At 55.4% G+C, this 27,325-nt stretch overlaps 5 protein-coding genes across 7 annotated transcripts in view; 3 read left to right on the plus strand and 2 right to left on the minus strand.

Moving 5' to 3' along the window:
* ARPC2 (actin related protein 2/3 complex subunit 2) overlaps window positions 1–2,768 on the plus strand; it is a 29,864-nt gene extending 27,096 nt beyond the window's left edge. The window contains exon 11 of the mRNA XM_065880427.1: window positions 2,313–2,768. Within this exon, the coding sequence (XP_065736499.1) occupies window positions 2,313–2,337 (25 nt within the window). The 3' untranslated portion in view covers window positions 2,338–2,768. The remainder of the gene's footprint in view (window positions 1–2,312) is intronic.
* A 5,015-nt stretch (window positions 2,769–7,783) lies between these two features.
* On the plus strand, window positions 7,784–10,822 carry GPBAR1 (G protein-coupled bile acid receptor 1). The gene is made up of 2 exons (XM_065880952.1): window positions 7,784–7,986; window positions 9,643–10,822. Exon 2 carries the CDS (start codon window positions 9,688–9,690, stop codon window positions 10,675–10,677), a length of 990 nt encoding a protein of 329 aa, XP_065737024.1. The 5' UTR covers window positions 7,784–7,986; window positions 9,643–9,687; the 3' UTR covers window positions 10,678–10,822.
* Window positions 10,823–11,064: 242 nt separating this feature from the next.
* On the minus strand, window positions 11,065–16,057 carry AAMP (angio associated migratory cell protein). 2 transcript variants are annotated; one of them, XM_065880416.1, is made up of 11 exons: window positions 15,892–16,057; window positions 15,279–15,431; window positions 14,430–14,549; window positions 13,781–13,920; window positions 13,383–13,527; window positions 13,019–13,102; window positions 12,804–12,919; window positions 12,540–12,643; window positions 12,333–12,423; window positions 11,984–12,138; window positions 11,065–11,563 (listed from the first exon to the last, which is right to left on the minus strand). In XM_065880416.1, the coding sequence occupies exons 1-11, from the start codon at window positions 16,010–16,012 to the stop codon at window positions 11,488–11,490; spliced, it is 1,305 nt and encodes a 434-aa protein (XP_065736488.1). In that variant the 5' UTR covers window positions 16,013–16,057; the 3' UTR covers window positions 11,065–11,487. The 2 variants fall into 2 exon arrangements, with proteins under 2 accessions (XP_065736488.1, XP_065736487.1); XM_065880415.1 differs by having other exon boundaries at window positions 15,279–15,434; window positions 15,892–16,043.
* A 398-nt stretch (window positions 16,058–16,455) lies between these two features.
* The window catches only part of PNKD (PNKD metallo-beta-lactamase domain containing), a 59,103-nt gene continuing 48,233 nt past the window's right edge, over window positions 16,456–27,325 (plus strand). Inside the window, exons 1-3 of one of the 2 annotated variants that reach the window (XM_065880330.1) lie at window positions 16,456–16,527; window positions 17,288–17,456; window positions 18,540–18,914. In XM_065880330.1, the coding sequence (XP_065736402.1) occupies window positions 16,461–16,527; window positions 17,288–17,456; window positions 18,540–18,732 (429 nt within the window). In that variant the 5' untranslated portion in view covers window positions 16,456–16,460 and the 3' untranslated portion in view covers window positions 18,733–18,914. Of the gene's footprint in view, window positions 16,528–17,287; window positions 17,457–18,539; window positions 18,915–27,325 lie in introns of those variants that run through there. The other variant, XM_065880328.1, reaches the window with a different exon arrangement.
* Window positions 20,956–27,266, minus strand: TMBIM1 (transmembrane BAX inhibitor motif containing 1). The gene is made up of 11 exons (XM_065880677.1): window positions 27,074–27,266; window positions 25,783–25,883; window positions 24,924–24,988; window positions 24,658–24,711; window positions 24,172–24,222; window positions 23,604–23,643; window positions 23,318–23,355; window positions 23,053–23,140; window positions 22,642–22,737; window positions 21,536–21,589; window positions 20,956–21,102 (listed from the first exon to the last, which is right to left on the minus strand). The coding sequence occupies exons 1-11, from the start codon at window positions 27,264–27,266 to the stop codon at window positions 20,956–20,958; spliced, it is 927 nt and encodes a 308-aa protein (XP_065736749.1).

Raw genomic sequence — 27,325 nt, forward strand, 5'->3', positions numbered from 1 at the left:
GAACCACCCCTAAGTATTCTTTTTCCTGGTCCACTTCGCGGAAGGAATTTTGCATGGAGAGGAAGTTACCTTTATCAGGGATGGAGATGATGAGAGCCCTAAATGGTGTGAGGCTCTACATGCAGGAGGCCAGCATGGTCTGAGGCCTGGGGATTTGGGTCTGTGCCAGGTGCCAGATCTTGGGTCCCCCTCTGGTGAAGTTTAGGCAGTCCTGTTCTCCAGGTAGGGTAATAAGTGCTGGTCTGCTGTCTTTTGTGCCCACTGAGCTAAAAATCTTGAGGTGAACTAAGCCTGCCCACAACCCTCACAGCCAGTGCATTTGCCAGCACCCCGTAATCTTGGGGGGAACCTTCAGTAGGTATGATGTGCCTAGGGCTTCAGGCTCCTTCCCCTGGCCTCTTCTGCCAAGCTAGCTTCTGCTGCCGTTCAACAGGATGAGAGAGGTGCCAGACTCTTGCTTGCCTGAGCAGAGGGTTTTTAACTTCAGACATTTACACAGAACAAGTTAAGTCGCCCCTGCCTTCTTCAGGCTTTAGAGGCTGCCTGTCTCTTCGTTAGGAAATTGGTACCAAAGGCCTTTCTCTATAGTAGCTCATCCCACTGCCCAGAGCCAGCGGAGTGTTCAGTCCACAGCTCAATCCTCTGCCTAGAGAGAGGTGCCCACGTGCCGTGGCAGTATCACTCCTACCGTGGCACGGCCACAGATGCCAGCTTCGTGGCATACCCTAAAATAGGCAGAACTCCCAAGGTGGGGAGGCAGCAGGGGGTGTGCCCCGGCGGACGCACGCTCTCGCTGCCTTGCAGAGCCTTGCCTCCGTCCTGGAGTTTACAGGTCCCCCTTTCCCTGCTTGCTTCTCTCACTCACACCACTTTGGTGACCTTGAGTGTGAGGCAGCCAATTCTGTGCCACTTTCAGGGCCCAATGAAGAGACAGGCAGTTCAGTAGAGGCCAGGAGGTGAGCCAGCAGAAGGCAACCTGACCTGGCCAGCCTGTCGCCCACCGAACAGGAAGGCTGGACATCATGAGCTGCTGTGTCACCGTCAGCCCTGTAACTGCCTTGTCCATTCAGGAGAAGGGCCCACCCGGCGGCCACCACCCAGTGTCTCCCTGCACGGCTTCTCCCCTGCCAACGCAGCCAGCAGGCGGTCGTGGGGGGGTCATTGCAAAGCGAGTGCAGTGGACAGAGGGCAGGGACAATTCCCTGTCCTGATGGGGGACTGGGAAAAGATGAATCCGTGAAATCAGCAAACTGTCCCTAAACCTCCTTCCTGGAACTTACGAGGAACAGCTTTGCCTTTTTCTGTCCGGTGATGTCATTGGCAGAGGTGGGCCCCAGAAAGGAGAAGGGTGAGGTAAACAACTGCATCCACCCTGAAAACCAGATCGTGTTCCCAAGGGTGGGCAGAAGAAGCCGGGACCCCTGCCCTGCTGTGTGAGGTTTCAGAACCCAGAGCAGCATGAAGGCGCGTGGCGGGTCTGCTATGATCAGAAGCCAACTGTCAGCACCCCACAGAGCTCTGCCTGAATTGAATACACGTGAGCTTTTTATTGGGGAATGGATAACAAAATATTTTAGTTTCATTTTGGGTTGGATGACACATTCAGGGCAGGAAAGTTTTAGCCCCTGTATTTTTGCCTCAGTTTCCCATAGTTCTCAGCTCTAGCTTCCAGGATGCTTTACCAAATGCACACCCTCTATCTTTGGGAACCAGCCTGTTCCCAAAGTTGGCTATTCTGGGGAAAAACTGGGTGGAACAGGACACCCCAGTTCAGGAACCTTAAGTCAGGCAAGTGTTCTGTGGCTGAGTGTAGTCACCACATGACAGCACGAAGCACCTTTAACCTTGGAAGTTTGGAGGGTTGCTTCTTTGAACATCCTGCCCCCGTGGTGAAAGATTTAAGGAACTGCTGTCTGCTAGCCCGAATAGGCATAAACTGTGTAGGAAGACCCTGAATTCTTTACTCGTTAGAGGATTGAGCCCAGTCTGAAATGCAGATAGGTCTAGGCCATCCAGAAATTGTGGGCAGGTGATTCTCCTGTCTAACTTGGTACATTTACTGTCCTCGTGGGCTTACTAGCACAGGTATTACTTGGTACCCCAAAATATTCAATAGGGAGGAAGAGATGATGAGACATTTCTGTGAAAGCTGGACCTTAGCCCGTGCCTGGAATTCCTACATAGCTCTGCCTGAGGAACCTTACCACCTCGTGTTTGCTGTCTCTTCCGGGACCCCATTCCTAGCCCAGAGCATGAGGTGGACGGAAAGGTGAACAGAAACCAGCCTTCACACTTACTCTCTGCTTTTGAAGGGGGAAGACGTTTTCATCCCGCTAACTCTTGGGAACAGGAAGAGGAAGCGGCTGGCAGCTGAAGGCTGGAACACTTGCTACTGGATAATCGTAGCTTTTAATGTTGCACCTCTTCAGGTTCTTAAGGGATTCTCCGTTTTGGTTCCATTTTGTACACGTTTGGAAAATAATCTGCAAAAACGAGCTGTGCTTGCAAGGACTTCATGGTTCCCAAGAATTTAAAGGAAAAAAACGAATTCCACTTGATCAACTTAATTCCTTTTCTTTATCTTCCCTCCCTCACTCCCCTTCTCCTCCCCCTCTTTTCCAAGCTGTTTTGCTTTGCAGTATGTTACTGGTAATGAGTTGCAGGATAATGCAATCTTAACTTGTTTTCTCCTAAGTATTTGAGTTCAGAACTCCTGTATCTAAAGAAACACGGTTGGGGTCATTAATAAAGAAAATCTTTCTATCTTACATGAGAATTCACTGGGTTTCTGGACTGTGAGTCCAAACAAGAGAGGAGGAGGGATGAAGTGTGCACCAGTACTGCCCTTGAACCTGCAAACCTGCACTGTAAAAGCTTAGGTTCCGGAGGCCCCTCCCCACCCCACCCCCCGCCAGCCTCCCTGTAGAGGAGAGAATGGCTCACTGGTAAGCTCTTAGTTGGCATTTCTGGGTAAACTTAAACATGCTCACTGTAAAGCTTGGTTACTAAGTCTTGGCTGTGGCCAAGAAGCTTGCAGGACAGTGACAGGCACTTTATAATGTGTTTTCTGGTGAAGTCTTTTATCTTGAATAATGTATAACGTTTCCCCAAATGTGTTTCATGGTGTGTGTGGTTCTGCAGGTCATTGTGGGTCTAATGCAAACAACTGGGCACAGTTTCTTTCTCACACAAGAGCCCAGTAGCCTGGCATTCCACAAAACTCACTGTGGGAGATGCTTACCTAATAAACAGGACAGAGCCTAGCAAGGTATCCTGCTGTCCCCACTGATCCCTAAAATACAATTGGTTCAGAAAGTTGGCTTGGTGAAGAAAAGAACTTTAGGGGCACCTAAAACGGTCTAAGGGTGACCCTAATGGTTTCTACCTTCTTGCTTTCCCTTTTGTCTCCATCTAGTTCAGTGTGTTTCAAACTGGTTTGAGACTGTTAATGAATTGTGAAATGTCCTGACATTTTTATTTCCTACACTATTGTGAGATAATTGTACATTCACTGCAGTTGTAAGAAATAGTATAGAAATTCTGTAGTGCAATATCACAGCCAGGAAGTTGACACTGACACAATCCCAGCCTTGCTCAGACTTCACCAGTTTTGCATACACTCATTTGTGTGTGTGTGTTGTGTCTTCCGTGCATTTTTTTTCACGTGTGACTTCATCAGCGTTTTTTAAAAATAGAATACTATATATATACTAATCAGAAGGCGTCACTCCTATTAAGGGTAAGTACTGATTTAGTTATAGACATGTTGACTAGATTGTAAAAATGTCTTTTTACTGTGGGTCATGATCAGATTTAAAAGCAACAGGTCATTTAGTTATCCTGGCTTCGTTTTACTCAGGATCAGTTACGTTCCCATCCCCTCAACAAATATGTGTCCGGGAGAGTGCTGTCCGCTTGGTGGGGCTGCATGACTCAGTGGAGAGAGTTCACATCGAGTCTTCCCAGTGTTTTCCTGGGATGTGGCACCTCATCACCTACTTCTGGTGGATGGAAAACTGGGCCAAATTAGATCTATTGAGAGACAGTGACGTAGATGTGTTCTGTACCCCAGGAGCTATTGAAGGGGTTTGCAAGGGTAATTTTGGCCAGAAGTTATTTTTGCTCTCCTGCTGACTTTAGAACATAACTCCTTAGTAAGTTGGAACTCACTGTATTTTGCCAATAATGGCGATCAGACTTCTGAAAAGTGCTGTAAATGGCAAAACCAGAGTTGCTTAGAAAATACAGAGTTAGGAGAAAAAGAGGCATTAAATATTTTTTAATAAACCCTAAGGAATTGTCTTAATTCCAAGACTTTGTCAGCATAAAAACCCATGCTGGTGAACACCCCTCTCCAGACATGCTCCTTTGTCTTCATCTGTTTCCAGGGCACAGTTAACTCTTTCTCAAGGACCCTCTGTCCCCTTTGTGGACAAAGGCACACTGTAACTTCAGCCAAAGCCCATAGAATTGTAGGAGGAGGGAGGTCTCAAGCCGAGGGTCAGCATGCTGAGAGGATGTGGGTGACGAAAAACGGGATCTAGTCTCAACTGCTGCTAATTTGCTGCCTTACCCTGAAGGTCCATACCTGGGAGGTATAGATGAGCTGGGATATAAGCTGGAGGGGTGGAAGCAGTGTTTAAGACAGACCTGGGTTTGAATCCATGTTCCACCACTTAATAGCCATGTGACTGGGTAAATTTCTTAATCTGAGCCCCGATGGCCTCATCTTTGGACATGACACCAACTATTTCACAGGGCTCTTAAAAAGGAATAGAGAACAGATAGTAAGTGCCTATCGCATTGTAGGCATTTATAATGCCTATAATTATCATTGATAACACCGTCTAATAAATCTTAGTTACATTCTTGTACTCGTAAGAGGATCAGAGTGGCAGGACTGCTGAGAAGCCAAGTCCAGCATAAACCAAGGTCACTCTGCATTGAGGTTTTTCAGGTCCTTACCAAAAACGGTGATATTTTTCACTGTTTGGTGGCCCTCAAACTGCTGCGTGGGGTGAGAAGGGTGTTAGTGGGAAGCTCCAACTCTGGATAAAGTGCGACCTGGGCAAGCTAAGAACCAGGAGCTTGATGGAAAAGCAAATAAGACTGAAACAGGAAGTGGAGGTGTGGAACCAGAGGACATGAAGTTGAAGCCAGGAAGAGGAAGTAAGTAATGCCAGCTGCTGCGTCAGCCCTTCTACCCAGAGCTGATACTTGACAGTTACCATTTTAGTTCCCTTCAGTCTCATTCCCAGTAGGCCTGAGGGACCCTCGTCCCAGCAGCTACAGAGACCTAAGACCAAAGCCTGGGTCAGCTCTGGGGGCCATTTTGAATTCAATGCTTCCCCCTTCTGGGGATTGCTAAAAGCACTGCAGTTTGTGTGACTCCGAGGGAGGCTTGAAGAATCTGTCGTTTAGCCCTGACAGGAAGGACCAGAGTTTCCTCTGCCCATATAGCTGACTTTAAAGTCTTCCTGAAGCCAGGATCCTGGCCAGACTTGGTCACAGGACTGTCCCCAGAGCCCTTCAGAGGCTCCCAAGGGCTCATCAGCCGGAGCCTATGGGGAGCCACCCAGGGCCGACAGAAAAATTTCCAGGAGAATGGGGTGCACGAAGGAGACCCAGGTGGATCTCCTGCCACAGTCCAGATTGGACACCATGATACAGGCTCTACGTGAGAGGAGAGCGGGGACTGAGGTGGGGAACTCTAGGGCCCACAGATCCGCTGGATGGAGCATCTGCAAACTGTCTGCACCAGAGCCCTCTTGTGGGCGAAGGAGAGAAGGCTGGGGATAAGTCAGTCCCAGGGACTGATGGAACAGAGAGGAACTAAATGATCCAATAAGGAGGAAACAGGGCTGAGCTGAGGACAGAACCCAGGCTCCCCGGCTCTGGCTCCCGAACTTGTTCTCCTTTACACGTCATCCCACACAGTGTTTAGACAGAGTAGCGAAGAAGAAACACAGACATCTTGGATCCTGCAGGGAGGAGGCCAGGGCTGGGAACAGAAGGAGGTCTGTTTATTCCTGGCAATCCAACATGAGAGGCCCCACTCCCACTTCTGTCAAGGCCCCAGGGTGAACTCTCCCAGAGCCTCTGACTTCTGCACCGCCAGATAGCATGGGGCCGAGAGCGTCCACTGGAATGCAGCATCCTCCCACCCACCAGCTCCCTTGAGGATGGGTTTGAGGCTGGGTGCTTTCCTCTTCCCAGTTTTTGTCCCAACAGAGGTCCTTCTCTCCAGGACTCCTGACTGCTGTGCAGGGTTGGCAGAGCTAGACCTCTCAGGCCTTCAGGCCCAGGTCTCACCGAGAGAGCACAGAAAACCCCTTGCTCCGTCTACAAGGAGTGTTTTCCTAATGTCTAACCTCCAGCTTTCTCGCTGCAGTTTTAGCCTGTTCCCTCCCACTTCAGGCCTCAAGAGAGTGTAACTGCTTGTCTCCCTCACCCCAAAGCGTCACTTGACACAAGCTGGAAATTGGGGCTTCCTAGCCTTGAACTTGCCCTTCCTCTCACTCTGCCTAGTTTCTTGTGTTTCCCTGTGGAGTGAAAGTGTCATTCCCCTCTTGCTTTGCACAGGCTCTCTATCAGCCTTTCTCAATGGAATTCTTAGAGGGGACAGGTGGCTGGAGGGAAGGGATGTGCAGAGAAGGCCAGAAATCCCTTTCATTGTGTGCTTCTGTGCCGAGCACTGACCCAAGTCCTTATCACACGCTTTTTTTTTTTTTTTTTTGGCTGCACCGGGCAGCATGCAGGATCCCAACGGCGAGGGATCCAACCTGTGTCCCCGGCAGTGGAAGCGCAGAGTCTTAACCGCTAGACTGCCAAAGTCCCCCACACATTTTCTCATATAGTCTCACAAGAGGTGAATACAATATGAGCCCCATTTTGCAGATGAGGAAATTAAAGTAAGAGAACTTTAATAATTTACTCGTTTAAACAGCCAAAGAATAGGATCCAAAAAGGATTCTGAGATTTAAACCCAGGCTTTCGGATTCCAGCACTGGCTCATGCCCCTTAGTCGTCATGGAGGAGGGAGGAAGGGAATCACTGGTTGAGAACCCTCCCCCATTAGGTGTCAGGTACTGGGATGTACGCAGTTACATGTTATCCCATGGTATTCCCCACAACAACAGTGACAGGTGGTTTTCCTTGTTTCCATTTTACAGGTGAGAAAATTGAGGCCCAGAGGTAGCTTGCCCCAAGTCACAACCCCAGAGCTATTTGTGCCTCAGAGCCCAGAACTTGACTCACAAAGTAGTTGAGAAAAGTATGGAATGACCCCAGATTCTGGAAGGCAAGCCTGGCTTTATAAGCTGAAATTCCCTACCAGGTGATAGGAAGGGCGGGCAGTGAAGATTCTCATATTCCAAACATCCCCCCCACCACCACCACCACCATCAGACACACACCACTATGCGGACTGGCAGAATTGAATGCGCTGTCAGCTGGCTTGGCCACTCCAGGGGTTTAAGGTCCATAAAATGTAAATATATGGGCTGGGAAGTGGAGAAGGTAGACTAAATCATTGTTCACTAGCTGGAATGCATTTCTCAGATTAGCTAAGCAGTAGCGGGCCAGAGGGCTCCAAGCTGGGTGACCTGCCTTCTTGGTGGCAAGCTATGGCCAGTAGCTGGAGAGGGGGCCACTGGTACAGGAGGGTAAGGAGGGGGCACTGGAGAAAGGGGAGGAAGGCCTCCCAGTACTGCAGCTCAGGGTGTGCCAGGTCCCACCCACCAGGGGCGGGGCCAGGCTGATCCCCGCCAGCCTCAGCTCCATCCCTCCAGGAACCCAGGCGAGGGCAGAGCCAGGGAGAGCAGTGGAGAGCCGGGGCCCTGCTGTCCTCGCACAGTGGAGGTACCATGCCCTCACCGGTCAGGACACCAGACATCGCCAGAAGCCCTGCAGCGCTGGCTGCGGCAACTCCCTGACACTCAGAGGAAAGCCCAGGCTGGGGGAGCAACACCTGTCCCTCACAGCCATGTGAGTAGCTACCCCCTCTCCCCCTTCCCCACCCGGCCCCCGGGGCCACACCTGGAGACCTCGACCCCAGATCTTGCAGAGGCCATTGCACGCAGCCCGAGCCACCAGAGCCTCCGGCTTGTGCAGGTCACACAGCCAGCACACCCATAAGACTGCTGGGAAGTTGCCCTGGCAGCTGACCCTGCCTTTCTCGCTGGTCTGTTGGAGGTAGGGTGGGAGACTCACTCCAGCGAAGAGCTGGGAGCTCCAGCCCATGACTCCAGAGTCCAGGTTTGAAGTAACGGACTCTGAGGTCTCCTGGGGTTTAATAAAGTTGACAGTGCAGGGATGAAGGGGAACAGAAACTGAAGGGACGCTGGAGAGGCAAAGATGTTCCCAGCGGACGGCACTGGGGGAGGTTGAGGAAGAAGAAACAGAAGCTGAGGGTAAAGGGGTGCAGAAGCTTGGGGGGACCTGAGGGGAGCTGGGGATAGAAGGGGCAACATCTCCTGCGCTCAGGGTGGCCGTGGGGCCCTCTAATCCTCTGACCCGGGGGAGGGGGCAGGTAGGAATCCTTTCCCTCTTGACTTTAATCCTAGCAACAGCGGCTGCTCCCGTTGACAGAAGCAGGAGTTCCCACAGGGCCCAGGACCCCTCCCCTGTCCCCCATCCCTATGATGTGGCAGTGGGGACAGGGCATGGGAGGACTGAGACAGGTCAGAGCCACAGAGAGGCCAGGCCCTGCCCAGCGGCTCCTCCTCCCTCTCTGGGCTTGCTTCAGCCCTCTGCCGCCGGCATCTGCTCATTCACTGCCAACCCTCCCCCCTCCCAGCAACTCCTCCCCTCCTCCAGTTCCCAGGAAAAGGCCCTGTTGCTAGAGAGGTAGGGACGCGTCAAGTTTATGGGCTGGAAGTCCTACCCAGAGGCTGCTCACTGAGGTGTAACCGGTGACAGGGCGGATGGAGGGGAGGTGCAAGGGACCGGGCAACCCCTTGCTGCCACCCACTGCCCTGGCCTCATCACTAACTCAGTGAGCCCTCTGCCCCTACCTGCACCCCGAATCCTTAGCAACCTACCACCTCTTAATGCGCGGGTGCCCACGAGCCTGCGAGCATCTGAAGACAAGGACCGCCCTCCTTCATTTAGCACCCACCCCGAGTCCCTTGTCCCGGCTCTGGCCCCAGCCCGAAGGAGGCCATCAGCTGTTGGCTGGCCAGAGGACCACTACACACCAGCCAGACCCTATCCTATCCTGTCAGCTCATTTGTTAGATGCCTCACCTGGTGGAGGCAGGGATGGTCAAAATGCTTTGGGGATGGGTGGGTCCACTTTTCAGCCTAAACAGAGGCATAAACACAGCTGCCCAGAGAGGACCAGACAGATAACAGAAATGGGCGAGGGGGCTGGGTGGGGACTGTGGGAGCTGTCTGAAGGCAGCCACAACTCAACTCCAGCTGGTTGCTATCATACAGGCAGGACCTGATTTTATTTAAGCCCAAAATATGAATTTTTATGTAAATTTTAATTGGCGATTCATTGGGGGGAAAATGTGTATCAGCAAACAGGATATGGCCCACAGTCTGTTGGTCTGCGACCTCTGGATTAATGTGCAGCCTTGCCGAGCAGACAGTGACCTGCAGCCCCACCCTAACTCCGGTTGCCCCACCTTCCGTCTAGGCATGCCCGCTGCTGCTCCAGGCCTCCCCCGTCCCCAGGCCCAAGATGACACCCAACAGCACCAGGGAGATGCCCAGCCCCATTCCCGCAGGGGCCCTGGGGCTCTCCCTGGCCCTGGCAAGCCTCATCGTCGCTGCCAACCTGTTCCTGGCCCTGGGCATCGCCAGGGACCACCGCCTGCGCGGCCCACCCGCTGGCTGCTTCTTCCTGAGCCTGCTGCTGGCCGGGCTGCTCACCGGGCTGGCGCTGCCCGTGCTGCCAGGCCTATGGAACCAGAGCCGCCGAGGCTACTGGTCCTGCCTCTTCCTCTACTTGGCTCCCAATTTCTCCTTCCTCTCCCTGCTTGCCAACCTCCTGCTGGTGCACGGGGAGCGCTACATGGCAGTGCTGCGGCCTCTGCGGCCCCGCGGGAGCACCCGGACGGCCCTGCTCCTCACCTGGGCTGGCCCCCTGCTCTTTGCCAGCCTGCCTGCCCTGGGCTGGAACCACTGGGCCCCTGGGGCCAACTGCAGCTCCCAGGCTGTCTTCCCAGCCCCCTACCTCTACCTCGAAGTCTATGGGGTCCTGCTGCCCACCGTGGGCGCTGCCGCCCTTCTCTCGGTCCACGTGCTGGCCACCGCCCGCCGTCAGCTGCAGGACATCCGCCGGCTGGAGCGGGCCGTGTGCCGCGGCGCGCCCTCGGCCCTGGCCCGCGCCCTCACCTGGCGGCAGGCCAGGGCACAGGCTGGAGCCACGTTGCTCTTCGGGCTATGCTGGGGGCCCTACGTGGCCACCCTGCTCCTCTCCGTCCTGGCCTATGAGCAGCGCCCGCCGCTGGGGCCCGGAACTCTGCTGTCCCTCATCTCCCTGGGCAGCGCCAGTGCGGCGGCCGTGCCCGTGGCCATGGGGCTGGGTGACCAGCGCTACACGGCCCCCTGGAGGGCGGCCGCCCAGAGGTGGCTCCGGGTGCTGCGGGGAAGACCCCAGGGCAGTCCTGGACCCAGCCCCGCCTACCACACCAGCAACCAAAGCAGCATGGACCTCGACTTGAACTAGGGGAGGGGCCCCTGCTCGTTCCTACTAGAAGCATCCGTCCATCTTGGCCACCAAGCCCATCTCCACTTATCCCCGCACCTCTGGATCGGAGACCCTGCCCCTATACGACCCCACCCTGACTGAATAAAGCTCCCCTGGCTCCCAGCTGTGGTTATCTCATTCCACATCTTAGCAAGGGAGGGGCAGGAGAGCAGCTGCGGAAAGAACCTAGAGGATCCTGGGAGATTCCAGTTCCAGACAGGCAGGCAGCCGTAGGTGAGCATGCTGCTGCCTGAGGGGTGAGCGGAGGCACCTTGAGATCCAGCAGATGCGGCAGGGAGCCTCACCCTGACACGCCCCTCACTGGTTCCTCCTCATGTCCGGCCACCACGACATCCACACAGACACGTCTCTGGGAAGTATATTTTATTTACATTTTTAAAATCTGTTAACTAATATCTCTTCCTCCTTTCCGCCCCCAGAGACTTGGGAAGGGAAAGAACGGGAACTTCGAAGACCTACTCCCCACATACAAATACACACCCCCATGGCTCACACCAGCAAAGGAAGTGAAAGAGAAAGAGGTCTGAACCTCCCTCTGAAGGGCCTGCCAGGTCTGGGCGAGGACTACGAGGGAGAGGGCAGGAAGGAGGGGCCCGAGGGGTGGGTCTCTTAAGAGAAGAAAGGGACAGAGAGGGGGCAAGTCAGTTTGAAGTGGTTGGAAAGTGAGTCCGAGGCCCGTCCCCTCCTCTTCCCTCCTACCCTACCGCCTCTGCTGATGGGGGTCTCTGTGCCCCCTCCACACCAGACACAAAGCAGGGGCTGCAGCCATTAGCGGTCAGGCCTCTGGACACAAAATACTTTTGCTTTGTGGTCTCCTGACGTGGTCACCACCAGGGAGGCATCCCTGTGGACAGAAGACACAGCTGGGAGGGACTGGAAGACCTCAGGCCCACCCCAGGCCCACCACCCAGGGGCCCTCTGGGGACCTCCTGCAGCTCATCCTCAACTCCAGACCCCTAGTGCCCGGCGCTGGGCGGACCCACACCCAGTGAACACGCCTGAAGCCAGCAACCGGCAAGGGGATCAGAGGAGAGCCGCCCGCATGGGGGAAGGGGTCCCAGCCCCTGCGCCCGGGGGATGAGATGTGAGGCCGCACGGTCAACGGAAGATGACTCCCGCAGGCCTGCCAGCTCTCCTGCCTCACAGGCAGGCCCAGGCCTTGGGGCCCAGCTGCCCCCTACACCCTAAGGACCCTGTGACCCCCCATGGGCTATTCCCACCTTCCAAACACACAGAGACCCCAGCCCTTGCCCAATTCACTTACTTGCTGAGAGCAAAGTCCAGGATCTCGGCCGTGTGGCCCCGGTAGTCAGTAAGCAGGCGGCCGGTCCGAGCGTCCCAGAGGCGCACGATGCCATCCAGGCTGCAAGTGTAAACCACGGCGGTGCCTGCCTCCCACAGCAGCTGCACGATGCCCGACTGCAGCAGGGTACGGCAGAAGCGGCGTGCGGTCAGGGGCGGGAGAGCTGACAGGCATCTGCTCCCAACTCTCAAGGAAGGAGGGAGGGACTATGGGCCATAGGGAAGGACCAGACAGGAGCCAGGTCTGGGGCAGACGCTCCCAGAGACCTGGGATTCCCATGGCCGTGGCCATGGCTCCAGGCTGCCTGTACCTGGTGCTGACACTGGTGCCTGAGGGTCTGCGTAGACAGGTCATAGATGGCCAAGGTCCCATCCAGGTAGCCAACAGCTGCCAGAGGCATCCTGGGCAGAGGAGACACGACAGCTCGTGGAGGGGCCTGGACTCGGGGCCCCCAGCCCAGGCCCCCTCCCCCAAGCCCCCTGCTCTTGTGTCAGGCTGAGGCCCCGCTCACACTCACACACTGCAAAAGCCCAAGGACTCCACGGAGTTGGACTCGCTCTCCTCCCCTTCTCCCAGATTGGGCTGGGAGGCCACGGTCTCGGGTCTGAAAACGCCCACCACCTATGAGCCAGGGGAGAGGATCAGAGAAGAGCCTGGAAACATGGTCCTCTATTAAGAGAAGAAAGGCAGTGGGGCAAGGAGGCTGGGTGAAGAATAAGAGACAAAGGGGAGGAGACGCGGAAAGCGGAGGCCCCAGAGCCAGGCTCCAGGTCCCACTCACCTTGCCGGTGGTGGCACTGACCAGCTTGGCCTGGCAGTCCACAGAGCCAGTGAGGATCAGGCTGCCATCCTGGTTGGTGGCAACACAGGTCAGAGGGCCTTGGTGACCCTCGGTCCCTAGGATGAAGCAGAGGAATAAGTCGGATTTCATCCTGTCCCAGGTCTCAGCCCCTGCCCCACAAAGGCCTAGGTTAACATTTTACCCACCCCAGATACCTTTTAGTACATGGATAGAGTTTCCCTGCTTCAGGTCCCAAACCCGGATGGTGCCATCTTCATAGCCGACCACAGCTCGCTTCCCTAAAGGGCCCGAGATGGAGATGAAGAGAGAAGAACAGATAGCACGCTCAGACATATCAGCAGGGGAGGGAGGGGACGGGAGCAAGGAAGTGAGGGAACACACAGTGCCCCAGGGAAGACCCAGTTCTGGGTGGAAAGGGCGAACTGTCTGCTCTGGGGCCTGGGAGGTCAGTGCTCCCAAGAGCAGGCCTCAGAGTTTGCTGGCGGTGGCCCAGGAGGGAGCCAGGGAGACACGTAACCCTGGTCCCCACCTCTCTGCACTCAGGAAAGCTGCTCTCACCATCAGGGAGGACTCGGCCACAGGTGGCTGGGCAGTTGGGGCCCTGGAAGGTCTTGCAGTCACCATTCGGGACCTTCCACATCCAGGTGTTGCCGTCAGCCGTGCCCGCCAGTAGGACAGGTGCCCGAGAGTGCCACTCCATCCACTGGGCAGAGACAAAGGCTCAAGAGGGAGGCCCCTCACCCCATCTCACCTAGGAGTCTGCCCCATGAGCTCTGCCAAGTTTTCCCCGCTTCTGAGTCAGCAGGGACACCCCAGGGAATGGGCCTAGACATTCTTGCTGTACTCTGGGAGTGTACCGGCTCAGAGCTGGCTTGGTCTGCTCAAGGTGGCACGGACCCCCAGGGTCTCACCCCTCCCCCGGCCCTCAGAGTTGAATCCCACTCTGATGATCTCACCTCCAGATCTCCTGCTTCAAAAGACCAGACCTCCTCCTTGGTGTCCACCTGCCACACTTTTAAGAGACCACTCATGTCCCCTGTGGCCACCAGGGTAGAGTCGTGGCTGAAAGCAGCACAGGTCACAGAGTCTTTGTGGCCTGCAGAGAAGCGTGGGCAGGAAGAGAAGACAGCATCAGCGTACCTGGTGCTGGGGACACGGGACCCAGGTATCTGGCCCCCAGAAAGGACCAGCTGGGAAAAAAACGGATGGGTCCTAACCAAACTCAGAGCTGCTCCAGGAGCCAACATCCCCATGTCTCCCCAAGGGAGACACTGCTGGCCTCCCACTCAACCATGTATATACCCCAGGCCTACGTCTTCCCCATTCTATCCGCTCCACATCTCTGCCTGAAATACTCACAGCCTCCTTCCTGCCCCAATTCTCCTTCACTAGTGTCACCTCCTCCCAGGCCTTTCCCTGACTCCCTCCGCCAATCAGTGCCTCCCTGCCCTATGCCCACAACAGACCATTTTATTCTTTGGGGCCCTCAGGCCAAGTAGAGAGCTGGCAAAATGGGAGTCCATAAATGGCTATTGGATGCACAACCGCTGCAGGCCAGCCCCCTAAGCCCTCCAAAGGGGCAGGACCTCACCCAGGCCCGCTCACCTGCACACTCAAAGAGCAGTTCCCCATCGCTGAGCCTCCACACAAAGGCTTTGTCATCTTCGCCCCCTGTCACTGCCAAGGTGTTGGTCTTGGGGTCCAGGCTCACACAAAACACAGATGCTGTCCCAAGAGATACTCCATGAGTAAGGAGACAGGGCTCCCACCCAGGATTCTGTCCTTTGGGACCTTTGGGAAGCCCACCCCCTTCCACCGAAAGTAACACTTCTTTCCTCCTGGAAAAGAAGGGCGCATCCAAGTTCTTCTAAGTTTCAAGCATCAGGTTGTTGGAGAAATCCCTCCCCAAGCTTGCCGAACTCTAAGTCCTTCTCCAGGACAGATCCCCCTTCAGTGCTGTTCCCTTCACCACCCCACACTGATGCCACGGACAAGAGAAAGGTACATGTGCAGCGCTTACAATTCTCAGCATGGGATGCCACCAGTCTGGGGTCTGAGTGAGGAAAGCGTCATGTTCCTGGTTCCTTATTAAGAGCTAACATTTAAGAGGATTATCTAAAACATGCTCCAAAAGGTACTATTACGTGTAATTCACAATAAAAGAACTTTTACCAGTGACAACTTTTTAAAAGGAAACTAAAACCCAGAGACTTTAATAAAGATCATAAACAGACGAGTAGCTGGGATAGGATTTGAACCCAAGTGTCTCAACTGACTCCAGGAGCCAAGCTCTCCTCCATTCCATCATACTGCCCCCCTACCTGTGAGCTCCTCCAGGGCAAGGCCAGCATTTTCCCACCGCTGTGTCCCTCATAATGCTCCCGACACAGCGGATGGCTGATGCTCAAATGCCCACCTGGACTGGGTTTACGATGGATCTCCTCAGAGACCTACCCGAGTGCAATGCAAAGGTGACTTCGCTATCGTCTGGGCCCTCCATGCTGCCGACCACCCCTTCCTGGGGTTCCAGAACCCAGCCCTCCTCATTGCCATCTTCCTCTTCCTCTTCCTCAAAGTCCACATCTTCCATCTCCTGGGCCAGATCGTCTGCTTTGGGGAGAGGGTTAAAAGATGGGGTTCGGCAGGCGGTAAGAGGGATGGGAAGTGTGGGGAGGCTGGGGTGGTCGTGTGGCAAGAGGGCAAGGTGAGGTCAGACAGAGGGGTGAAGCGGCAGGGGGAGAGGGCGTATGGGACGGAGGACAGGAGAGGTCTGTGGACCTGGGGTTGGCCAGGGACCGTGTGGGAAGGGAGGAGCGAGGGAATGATGGGAAGGGGGGGTGTGTGAGGGGAAGGGCCAGGGGAGGTGTCAGAGGAACCCCCACCCCGGCCAGGCCTGAGAACTAAGTGTGGGGTTGGGGGAGAGGGGAAGGGCGAAGGAGGTCGGTAGGAATGACCGGTGGGGTGGTGGGGGGTGGGGTGGGGGTGGGGTGGGGAGAGAGAGAAGCAGGGGGCAAAGGCCAGTGGTGAGCGCCTCCTGTCCCGTGGCCCGAGGATCGGCAGCTCTCACCCGGGTCCGGCGGACCGGGATCCAGTTCTACCACCTCGATAATCTCTTCATCACCATGGAAGCTTAGGGTCTCCAGTGGAGGGGTGTCAGCTGTGGCCCCGCTTTCCGATTCGGACTCCATGCGGCGCAAGCGGCGAACCCACTTCTCTGGGCCCAAACGCCTCCCAGAGTCAGCTCTGCGCGACGACGCGGAACTCGAGCCCCTCCTCCCGGGAGGAAGTAGGCGTACGCGACTCCCCGGCAGGGAGAGCGACGGCCTCTCGACCAATAGAGAAGGGGTGGGCTGGCTTAACCACCAATCACAGGGCAGAGTTGGGAGACGGAGCCGGGGCGTGGAGAGGAGAACCCAACTCCGCCCGACCTGACTCCGCCCCCAACAGGAGGGCAACAAGCGAGCGTGCGCGCCTCCGGGGTATCTCCTGGGAATAGTAGTTCTCCCGGGTCTGTCCCGCGGGCTTCTGGGAGATGTAGTTTCTGGTCTGTAGGCTGGACGGGAAGAGCGGGGGAGGCCCCTTACGCAAACTACAATTCCCGGCGGGGAGCGCGGTGAAGGGGGGTGGGATCTGAACATGGCGGCGGTGGTAGCTGCTACGGCGCTGAAGGGCCGGGGGGCGAGAAATGCCCGCGTCCTCCGGGGTAAGGAGAGGGACCCCGGGGAGGGCCGGACTGCAGGGGGCACCCTTTTACTCACATCCCGCTCGGCGATAGCAGGAGGTCGGGGCTGTCGATTGCTGCCCGCACCCCTCTGCAGGATCTTAAAGAGTCTGGGAGCTAAAAGATGCTCTCTAGAGGTCACCCAGTCCATCCCTTAGCCTTCCCGTTACACGACACCTCTGGGGTCTTGCAGCGAAAGGGAGCCCCAAGGAAGCCTTTTAGACTCTCGTGCTCCAGGTGTTTCACACTCACCGCAGTGCAGAGGAAAGAGCCCTGGGCTTCTGGAGGCTTGGGTTCTAGCCCCGGATAATTAGCAGTTTGACCTTGGGCGAAGCAGTTCGTCTCTTGGGGCTTCAGTTTCCTCTTCTATAAAATGAGGGGATGGAGTAGACTACCTTTAAGCTCCCTTCCAGTGCTAACATTCTGAAATTTGAAAACCATTTCTCGGATTTCCTTCATACGTCTCAATGTGAGCCCCACTGCAGTCCTTCACATCCTGTCGTCTGATGAGATGAAGAACAGCGAAGCTCGCTCTCCTGGCACCAGGGTAATGAGCCCGCAGTGACGTGGAAGTGGCTTTCAAAGGTGCCACCTCGATGGCGATTTTCCCATTTCTCTCTGGACTTTCCCTGGTACTTGTTACTCCAAACTGCAGTCACTCCCCTTCCTCAGATCTCAGCCATTCCTTCCCCGGGCTTTCTTCTCACCTTCTCTTACCTACCTTCCTTGCCTCCATCCACAGGGATTCTCTCAGGAGCCACAGCTAACAAGGCTTCCCAGAACAGGACCCGGGCACTGCAAAGCCACAGCTCCCCAGAGTGCAAGGAGGAGCCTGAGCCCCTATCCCCTGAACTGGAATACATTCCCAGAAAGAGGGGCAAGAACCCAATGAAAGCTGTGGGACTAGCCTGGTGAGTTTTAACTAACCCTTTGCCCACCAGTGGGGAGTGGCATCAGGGGAGGGTGGAACCCAGAAACTTCTCCAAGTTTCAGGTGGTGAGCTGAATCCAAGGTTGCGGAGACCGGATTGCTGGGTGTGAGGACTGGAATCTCAGAGGACTGGGGCAGGGGAGGGAGTTGGGAAAGTATGTGAAATTGGAGAGATAGTGGGTTTTCTGTGGAGTGAGCTGAGCTAATCTGATTCATATTTGGGTCCCTGGCCTCATCCTCTCTTTTGGGAGCTTGGGGCAAGACCCAATTGAGATTTTAATGGAGATTTAATTGAGATCACGCGAGATTATATTAGTTGTATAGTAGTAGCACCTACAAGGTGTTCAGTGCATTGTTATTTGAATCTAACTCTGATCTTAATACATATTATTGATCAATATTGAAAGAAAAAGAGGGGGAAAATTAACATTTTTTCCAGCACCTAAGGTGTGCCAGTACTTTATCGCGTAATGTTTTAGTCTTTCTGAGATAAATAGGACATCCCCATTTTACAGAGGTGGGAACTGAGGCTCAGAGCTGGATTCTCACCAGGTCTTGTGACTCCATGACCTTTCCCCACACTGAAGTGCCTCCCACGTAGCAGTTACTCAGATTAAGAAGGGGAGTCTGGGAGGGGGTATGGGGTGGTTTAGGCAGAGGGAATCTTTGCCAGGACTTGGAGAGGGAAAGAGGATGGGCTGTCTGGAAAATCTTGCACAGTTGCTACAGCAGGAGATGGCAGGACTCATGCTGAGGAGTGTCAGGCTAAAGGGGAAAGGAATGACGAGGTGGGCAGAGACCCAACCACACTGGCCCTTTTGTGCCGTGCCTAGGAGTTTGAACTTGGCCAGGAAGTGATAAGAGAGCTATTACGGGGTTTTGAGCAGGGCAGCGACAGGATCTGATTCGAGTGGGACCCTCCAGCAGCCAACACAGAGGCTGAATAGATGCGAGTGGTATTGCAGTGTTCGTGCAATTGGTGAGGCTGGAATGAGATTCTCCCCAGCTCCTCTGGCTCAGGCTTGGCCCCTCCCCAAACCCCGTGCACATCTCCCCACCCCTAGGGCCATCGGCTTCCCCTGTGGTATCCTCCTCTTCATCCTCACCAAGCGGGAAGTGGACAAGGACCGTTTGAAGCAGATGAAGGCTCGGCAGAACATGCGGGCATCCAACACGGGCGAGTATGAGAGCCAGAGGTTCAGGGCCTCCTCCCATCATGCCCCGACTCCTGAAGCTGGGTCCCGGGTGCAGTGGTGAGGAACACTGCCACCCTCCCCTAGACTGTATTGATTGTGGCCTCCAGACTGTTAAGTCCTTTCTGGTCTTTGCCTCTGAGGCCCACCAGAGGGCGCATGAAGCCCAGGCTGCTGCCAGCCCCATCCCTCCCGAGAAACCAGCCAAAGGCAAATAAAGTTATTGAGTGTTTGAGTGGAAAGGAACCAGGACTGGGTTTGTGAGTCCCTTGGGATGGGAGGGGCAGAGTGTGGGGTTGGTTACTCATGTGTGCTCCCTCTCACAGAAGCCTCAGTGTTCCAGGCTGAATGGTTGGGGAAACCACAGAGACTTAAGTACAAGCCTAGGCTCAGGCCCTGGGGACCAAGCCCTCAGAGCTGCTGGCCAGGAGGGTGAGGTTCCATTCAGCCTAAACAAATAATAAAGAGAATCAAAGAAGGCATTCAGGGTGTGGAGTTTAAAAAAGCACTTAATCCTCTTGGCTGAGTCCAAATGACTCAACCTCTCTGGGCCTCAGTTTCCTTGTTCATTAAGAGGGATTGAACTAGTGATTTCTAAGGCAGGAGTTCTAAACCTGAACATTGTGGTCCATCCCCACCCCCACGCCTCATATGTGAAATCGTGTGTACACATACAGTTTTGAGGGGAAGAGAATTCATAGCTCTCATGCACTTTTGTAAAGGGTCCGTGGTGCAGAAAAGGTCATGTGCAATGGCTCTGAGTGGCCCCTGCCAGACCTGGGGTTGAGGGTTGAGCCATCCATCACCAGGAAGCGCTGGGACAAAGTATACTTGGTTATCGTAGAAAAGGTAAATGATACCAAGCCAGAACGCAAAGCTAGGATGTGGATGCATCGGGCAGAGCCAGACAAGTTCTCCCAGAGCTGACGACACCTTAAAGTGAAGAAAACCAGAGCCAAATAGTGTTTTACCTTCTAAACGTTAAACTTTATTACATTTCTGGTTATGTCCTTTTTTGGGATATATTTAGGACCAAATACTTAATAGAGGAGCCCTAATTATACCCTTGGGCTGACTGGGTCTCCACCCCAGCCCATAGAGTGACCCTTGTCCCCCTTCCCCATTCCAGCTTGAGGCACTTGGTGTCATGAAGAAAGCGGTAGTTGGCTGGAGAGACAGGACCCAAGTCTTAAATCCCCCAAGTGTAAGTTAACAAACTAAGAAGGGCGTCTCCTTCCTCTTGGGGCCCTCCCCGAGTTAGCAGAAGGGAAGAACCATGGGTACCACAAAAAGCTTCCGTATCTCTCAGGGTGGGGGACCCCAAGGCATTTCCCCTGCCTACACCCCCGTCTCTCTTCACCCTGGTTACTTCCTGACCACACGGCCAGGAAGTGGTGATCATACACACCATCCCATCTCCTGACCTTTGTCCCTCACTTTCTGCTGTGAGCGCCTGAGCACAGGAAGCAAGAGGTCCCTCTGACTAGAGATCTCAGAAGCACCAGGGAGGCCCCAGGCAGCTTTGGAGAATGGGGACCAGGTGGCCGCAGAGGGGCCTGCACTACTACCACAAGCCATGAGGAAGCCCCGGATAGATGCTGCTCTGTATTGGCCTCTGCGCTTGGCTTTGCTCGCTCTCCCCTTCCTCCCCACCCGAAACCCAGAAGATCAGTATATATGTGCTGTCGAAAGAAGAGGCTGAAGCAGGGGAGACCCACGGGCACAAACCCCCTCTACCTTCCTGAGTCAGAAGGCGCCAGGGGTTGCCGAAGAAGTACAGGATAATGCCTATGAGTCCAGGAGGTGGGGTGGGTGGGGGGGGGGGGCAAAGCTCTCTGGCTTTGCTGGGGGCTGAGAGAGGAAACAGCTCCAGCTATCAAGTCCAGAAGCCCGAGGCAGAAGTGGGAGAGGAAACCCCATCACCAGAAAGTCCCTCCTACCTCTCATATTCCATTTTAGCTATCAAATAGGCTCTTTTCATCCCTCCCAACTCCAACCCCAACTGTTAAGGATTTGGTGCCCCATAGTGGGCGGAGGGAGAATGCACATCTTTGGCCCAGTTCCTGCCAAGTCCACTAAGGGCAAGAGTGAGTTAGTCCCTAGTTCCTCCAACCCCACCAAGTACCTACACATCCACAGCCAGAGAGGCTACCCATCCCCGGACAGAAAGGAAAATGGGCATATTACTTGAGGGGCAGGAAAGGGGTCTAGGCCCAGACCCAGGTCACAGGGCCCAGCCCTCTAGGGAAAGAAAAGTCCAAGGGTAGGGCGGAACAGGAGGGGCTCCTTAATCGCGATTCCCCAGGAGCTGCAGCACAAAGGTGAAGATGTAGACAATGTCTGTGTAGATCTGCAGGGCGCCGGTGATGTAGTCCTCTGGGCTGATGGTGTACCTCCGGTTCCCCAGGACCAGCTGTGTGTCGTAAGCCAGGAACTGCAGGACAGGAAGCCACGCATGAGGACCCAGATGGTCAGCAGATCTGTCCTGGGAGCCTCTGGGCCATTAGAGGACCCAGTGGTCAGCAGATCTGTCCTGGGAGCCTCTGGGCCATTAGATATGCTTAGGGAACACATTAATGAACAGCAGAACACGTGGTCTCTGCCATTAAAGCAGTTCACAGTCCAGAAGGGGAGACAGACACACCGTCTCCATAATACAGCCCACTGACAGTTCTCATAGCAGGCGGTGTGAACAAGAGATGATGGGAATGCCCAGAAAATCAGTGGAACCTCTGGACAGTAGGGAAAGGGAAGGGCGGCTGTGGCCCCACACCCTGCCTCCCAAGCAGCCTACATTCACCATCCTCACAGTTCCTCCCCTCTGTCCCCTCAGCTCCCCTTCCTAGAGGGGGCGGGGTCTTACTCACCAAAGTGAAGCAAATGGCCCCCAAAGCAGCATAGACCATGTGCAGCCAGTAAACCTGGGGAGAAAGGACAGGGATGGCATTAGAAATCTTAGCATAGCTTGGACTGAGGCAGGCCCTCAGGACCATCTTCCCCCCCTGGATGTCTGGCCAAGTGCGAAGATCCAGGATGCTAGCTACGTGAAAGGACTACTTCTACCTTCCAGATCCTGGGAGAAATTAAGAATAGTAACATATATGGTAGAGAAAACAGAGGCCATCGTCCAGTGGCCATATAAAACCAATCACAGCATCCTTTAGCCTAGCCAGTCTCCAAAGTTAGTCAAGGTACAGAGGTGTCCACTACGCTTCTGGAAGAAAGAAAATGGTTGAGTTCTAGCTCTGGGAGGGGCAGACCCAGGCATGCACTGCTTGAAAAGCCCCATCACCTTCGCTCTAGTCATGGTCAGCCTTCAATAGACCGTGTTCCTGCAGCCCAGCCTGGGAGGGACAGACTAAAGGAGAGGGCTGGGAGGGGAGCCCCCCAGCCACCCTGATAAACAGCGGAGTCAGGGAGCACCCCCAGGGCAGCCCTGCTCAACAGCCCTCCAGGGGCCTGTCCATAGAAGGGCAGGGCCAGCCACGGTCAAGTGGGCAGGCGGCCCTCCCGTCCATGTGCTTCCCCTTTCAGCACTGTTCTCCCCTCCCCGCCACGAAGCTCCCCTCAGCCTAGGGGCCTCACACGATGCCCCTCCCGCTGAGTGGAATAAAAGAAGAGTTAGATACAGTGATCTCTAAGGTCTCTTCCACCCAAGCCCATCTTCTCGGTCCTCTGGGTTCCTCTGGCAACCTGCCTCTGAGAACCTGGTCTCAGCTGTCAGACAGATCTAACCACTGCTTCCCATAGGAATCCCATGATGCTATCCAGGGCCTCAGGTGCCATGGCTCCCAGGACCTGCCATTTCCAAAGATACCCCAATCCAGAGGATGGTGCTTCAGCGTGGGTGCCTTTGCTAGCCAGTCGAGAGGTTCTAGAAGCCAGAGGCCTGTGGGGCCTGCTACACCACGATATACAGGAAGTCTGCCCTGGGCACTGGGTTCAGTGACTCTGGCTCTCCTGGGACACTCACATATTGGAAGGACAGCACGATGGCAGTGACAATGCCAGTCACCATCATCACAATCCCCAGGACACAGAAGAGGCCTGTGCACGAGGTGAAGTCCACCTGCCAGGAAGAGAGGGGGAGGCACGTGTCAGACGGGCCACCTGGCCCAGCCAGCCAGGCCCTCCCTCTTCCTCCAGGGAGTCCCAGTGCTGCCTCCTGGGGGCCATGGGAGTGACCGTGACATTCTAAGGACAGACACAGGAAGCAGTTTTGTGGATGTAGTTGTGAAGGGAAGGGGATTAAGGTCTCTGAGGGAAATGCCTAGCACAGGGGTGTGGGCCCTTCCAGGCCTGCTCATGTGCCAAGCCCGGAAGGCCAGGTCTGTATAAAACAGGGGGATGGGGTGGCCAGGGAAGGGCCCTCCGGTGCCCTCACCTTGGTCTGGAAGCAGAAGATGGTGACTGAAATGGACACCACAGCAGTGATGATCATTGCAATGATGACGGCTTTGGTGTCATACACACTGCAGGGAAGGAGTTGAGAGAGGCCAGAGGCATATGCCACACACGAATGACTCCAAAACTACTACTTCTGGAAGCATCGTGCCCAGAATCCACCCATACAGGTGGCTGCCAGCCCAGAGATGCCCCACGCTCCCCTATAAAACACACCACCGTGTAGTAACTGTCCTTGAACGTACCTGGAAATGGTGCCAGTCATGTAGCCCATGGCAAGAGTCTGAGGGAAGGACAGAGACCAGAGTGAGACACTTAAGAAGAGAGCCGGAGCCCTGGAGGCACGGCCAGGAGGGTTTGCCAGAGCTGGCGATACGTGTGACTGAGTAGGAAAGCCCGGGGAGACCAAGGGCAGGGGTCAGGGTAAGGTCAGGGAGAGAGCTAGGGACATCTTCCACCATGGCGTGCCATCCCTTCCCTGGGACCAGCCCTCCCTCACCATCTCCACACCCTGGACCTTTCTAGACTCACAAAGAGGGTCAGCAGGATAAGGTTCCATGGGAAACGGCGTCTGAAGGGAAAGAAACCATAGTTAAGTGGTGTGGGGCCGGCCAGGTCTCAGAGGCTCCGTTAGCAGAAGGAAGCTCTTGGCTTATGTGCCTGGAGAATTAGGCCTGGACTTGGGGGAGGCGAGGCTGGCATGGCCCTTGATACCTGCTCAGGTGTCTGTGCAGGGACAGGAGGGACAATAGGACAGACCTGGGCTGTGGAGCCACAAAGACCTGGATTCGTTTGCAGCTCTCTGACTACCTGTGTGACTGTGAGAAAGTTCCTCGGCCTCTCTGAGCCTTGGGTCCTTCCTATTTGTTAAATAGTTTAAGTGCTACACATCTTGCAGGGTAGCTGTAAGAATAACAGCTAGATAGCTAAATAGATCCCACACGCACCAGGCACTCTGCACACAGTTGAACGATAGCCACCACCATCATCATCATCACTGCCGGTACATCTCCACTTAGCTGCTCTAAGGAATCCCCTTTCTGTGCAAAACAGCCCCACACCCCCATCCCTTCCCCCTGTCTAAGTCTCTGGGACTCACCTGGGTCCCTCGCAGCAGGCAAGGACCAGGTACGTGACCAGGAACACGGCACTGGGGAGAAGAGACAGGGAAGTAGTCTCCAGACCCCCTCTGCCCCTTGGCCCCCTCCCGGCCTGGCCTGGCAGCACTCACCACACCGTAAGGCTGGAGGTCCAGAGAGCTATCTACAAGTGTGAGGGGAAGCTACCCAGCCAGGGGCACTGAGGACATCTGTAACAGGGGGTTTGGCCAGGGAGGAGGCTGCAGGAGCCACCGCAGAGAGGCTGCCAGAACACGGGGACGGTCCTGCAGGACGCACGTTGACACCAGTCCCCCACCCCTGGCTCTCAGGAGTTCCGTGACACTTACACTCGGTGGCACACACCCACACTTCCCAGCACAGCTGGGAGGGCCCCTCTCCAAAAGGATCTCATCCCTGCCCCGAAAAGCTAGTCAACTGTCACCCCTCCTCTCCTTGCCCCCGTGCAGAGAGAAGCACAGACTCACTAGGACGCGTAGTAGACGGCCAGGTTTGCCCTCACGAACTCGCTGACGGGCTTCCTGTGGAGCAGGGGGGACAAGAGAGGAGTCACACCACGGCTTGTCTGCCTCCCTGCCGAGGCCCTGCCCCTCTTCTCTAATCGCCTACATCCCAGCTCCTCTTCCAGTCCCTCTGAGTTGAGGGCCCACCCCAAGCCACGCTCCCAGCAGGTGACCCAGAGCCAGGACCCCAGAGCTACTTCCCAGCGGTGTGGAGAGGCCTAGAGACTCACACAAAGGTGAAGATAGCGATGATGGCCACCGTGATGAGCAGCTGGATGGAGATGATGGTGTAAACCTGGAACACAGGCAGTGGTGGGGAGCACGGTCACCACCCTGCACTCCCGGACTCTCCCCAGGAAGCAGCCGGGCCCTGAGACCAAGGAGCCCCAAAGACCTTACCACCCTAGCCCTGGCCCCTCTTTCAGAGCTAGGGAGGAGTCTCCTGCCTCATTCTGAAGGATCTACTCTTACTCCTCTTCTACTTGGGAGCCTGCCACAGCTGCAGCTTGGCAGAGAGGCCGCCCCCAGTAAGGGCTCAGATACTGTACACGCCCCCACCAGGGCTGACCCCCACCCCCCACTGCCCCCTGTCCTCTCCCCCTCCCTGCCCAGCACCTGGCCTCCACTGGCACTCACTGCCCTGCCTCTGCCCCCTGCCTCACCGCACTCCCAGGTTCAGCATCCGCGCCTGCAGCGGCTCAGCCTGACATTGGTCAGGTTCTGTCCACCCTGAGCAGGTGCTGGGCAGACGTGAGACGTGGGGGCAGGGGCTGCGAGCGAGTGCAATCAGTTGTGGCTTCAAGTTGCTCCCATCTAACAGGAGAAGGAAGCTTGCAGGGGGCAGAACACTTCAGCAGAGGCTGCCCAGATTTTCCCAGATTGAATCTGCCCCCCAAAACAAGGTCAAGGAACAGAGGCACTAAAGGTGGGCGAACACAGGTTAGAGGAACTGGGGTCCCCTTGAGGAGAGTGCAGGGCTAGAGAGGACCCAGAAGGCAGCAGCACCTGTGCGTGGAAACGAGTGTTCCCCGGCTCCATTCCCCCAGCCCCAGGGGCCCAGGTTCACCGGCCTCCCAACCCATATCTCACCTTTTGGATGAAGGCGTGTCGGACTTTCCTGTCACCCCACTCTCCAGACTCGAAGTTGTCACTCACAGCTCTCTCCTCCCCATCATAGCCCTGGCCTGGGCCTGGGGACAGATCATATATGACCAACTGGGGACCTGGGACGTGTGGCCTCCATCCCCAAGCCTCCACGGCACTATCTCACAGTCTCAGGTATCTCCAGCCAAAAGACACGTGTTACAACTCAGGAACTCCCCAGCCAGGTCCTCTAGGTACCTTCCACGTGACCAGAGCTGGTACCACAGGGAGCAGCGTACCCCTGGCCAAAGGGGGCTTAGGTGTGACCACTCCGTCAGCATGTATTTACTGAGGGGTGTGAACACCTGTGGTCACTGCCATCAAGGGGACACGACCTCATGAGGAATCCAGGCAAGCGCGGGGCAGAGGGGCTGGCGGAGTCAGAGCGGGGACTCAGGGGTGGAAGGAGGAAAAGGAAGATAGAAACAGTGCACGTGTGTGGAGGATGGAGAACCGAGTGTGCGGACTGATCTACATCAGGCAAACATTAGGACTCGGGGAAAACAGAAATATCAGGGGTGTGCGTGCACAGGACGAGGCGTGACCATAAACGTGACTGATGTACCAATATTCACACCAGAACACGTACGGCCAGATGACAGCTGGCTGTGCTCCAGGATTCCAGAGATGCTGCAGGGGCTCAACACATTCTTTGAATGCCTCCTTGGGAGCTGCTTTCAAAATCCGCATGTGAGCCACACAGGAAAATCTCACCACATTCTAACCTCATCTCGTTTCTGACCAAATTTACCAGCCATGATGTTTATCAAGCATCCAAGCGACTTCTGGATGTTTGCGAAAATCAGATGTTACCTTAAGAGATGAGGATTTGTCAGCACCGAGAATATTAAAACAAAAAAGTGCTTTGGGTTCCAAAGGCAGTTCCTAAGGAAGTGGGGAGTGTAGGTGGGGTGGCAGCTGCCTCGCCGGGCAACGGAAATGGCCTCCTCGGGTCACAGATCTGAAGGAATTAATTACTTCACCAGCCACTTTCTCATCTGATGTGTAAGTTCTGGTGTGTGTCTTATGGACCCAGTCTCCTTTCTGAATAAAGGGGCTGGCAGGTGGTCCGGGGGGCTAGGAGCTGAAGGAAAACGCAGGGAGGTAACAAAGATGGGGAAACAGAAGGAGAGAGCTAAAGAGATGAAAAAAGGGATAAAGGAAGGAAGGGAAGTAGCTTCACGTGCTATGACTATTGCCTCCTCCCACCCACCCCCACTGCCCTTCAGGGACTCACCATAGTTCATGGGCGTCGGGTGGATGGGGGGCATAGGCTGTGGGTAGCCAGCAGGGTGACCGTAGCCAGGCTGTGGGTAGGCAGGGTACCCACCAGGCAGGACAGATGGCTGCCCGTAGGCCCCTGGGGGCAGAGCGTTAGGGTACAGGGGGTTGCGGTCCTCATACGGAGGTGGGGCACTGGGGTGGGACATGGTGGCTCACGGGCTGAGGGTAGACCCCAGCTGCTGGGACCTGAAAGAAAGACGAGAGA

Source organism: Phocoena phocoena, chromosome 7 (genome assembly GCF_963924675.1).
Source record: "Phocoena phocoena chromosome 7, mPhoPho1.1, whole genome shotgun sequence".
Lineage (NCBI taxonomy): Eukaryota > Metazoa > Chordata > Mammalia > Artiodactyla > Phocoenidae > Phocoena > Phocoena phocoena.

What these genes read in the sequence shown, in the direction of transcription:
- GPBAR1 (XM_065880952.1), top strand. Translation starts at nt 9,688, where the DNA reads ATGACACCCAACAGCACCAGGGAGATGCCCAGCCCCATTCCCGCAGGG.
- AAMP (XM_065880415.1), bottom strand. Translation starts at nt 16,012, where the DNA reads ATGGAGTCCGAATCGGAAAGCGGGGCCACAGCTGACACCCCTCCACTG. An exon ending in TCCCGGTCCGCCGGACCCGG is followed by an intron (nt 15,435 to 15,891) that starts GTGAGAGCTGCC and finishes CTCTCCCCAAAG; the next exon opens with CAGACGATCTGGCCCAGGAG. An exon ending in CACCTTTGCATTGCACTCGG is followed by an intron (nt 14,550 to 15,278) that starts GTAGGTCTCTGA and finishes CTCTTGGGACAG; the next exon opens with CATCTGTGTTTTGTGTGAGC.
- TMBIM1 (XM_065880677.1), bottom strand. Translation starts at nt 27,266, where the DNA reads ATGTCCCACCCCAGTGCCCCACCTCCGTATGAGGACCGCAACCCCCTG. An exon ending in ATGACTGGCACCATTTCCAG is followed by an intron (nt 23,141 to 23,317) that starts GTACGTTCAAGG and finishes CCTTCCCTGCAG; the next exon opens with TGTGTATGACACCAAAGCCG. An exon ending in TCTTCTGCTTCCAGACCAAG is followed by an intron (nt 22,738 to 23,052) that starts GTGAGGGCACCG and finishes TCTTCCTGGCAG; the next exon opens with GTGGACTTCACCTCGTGCAC.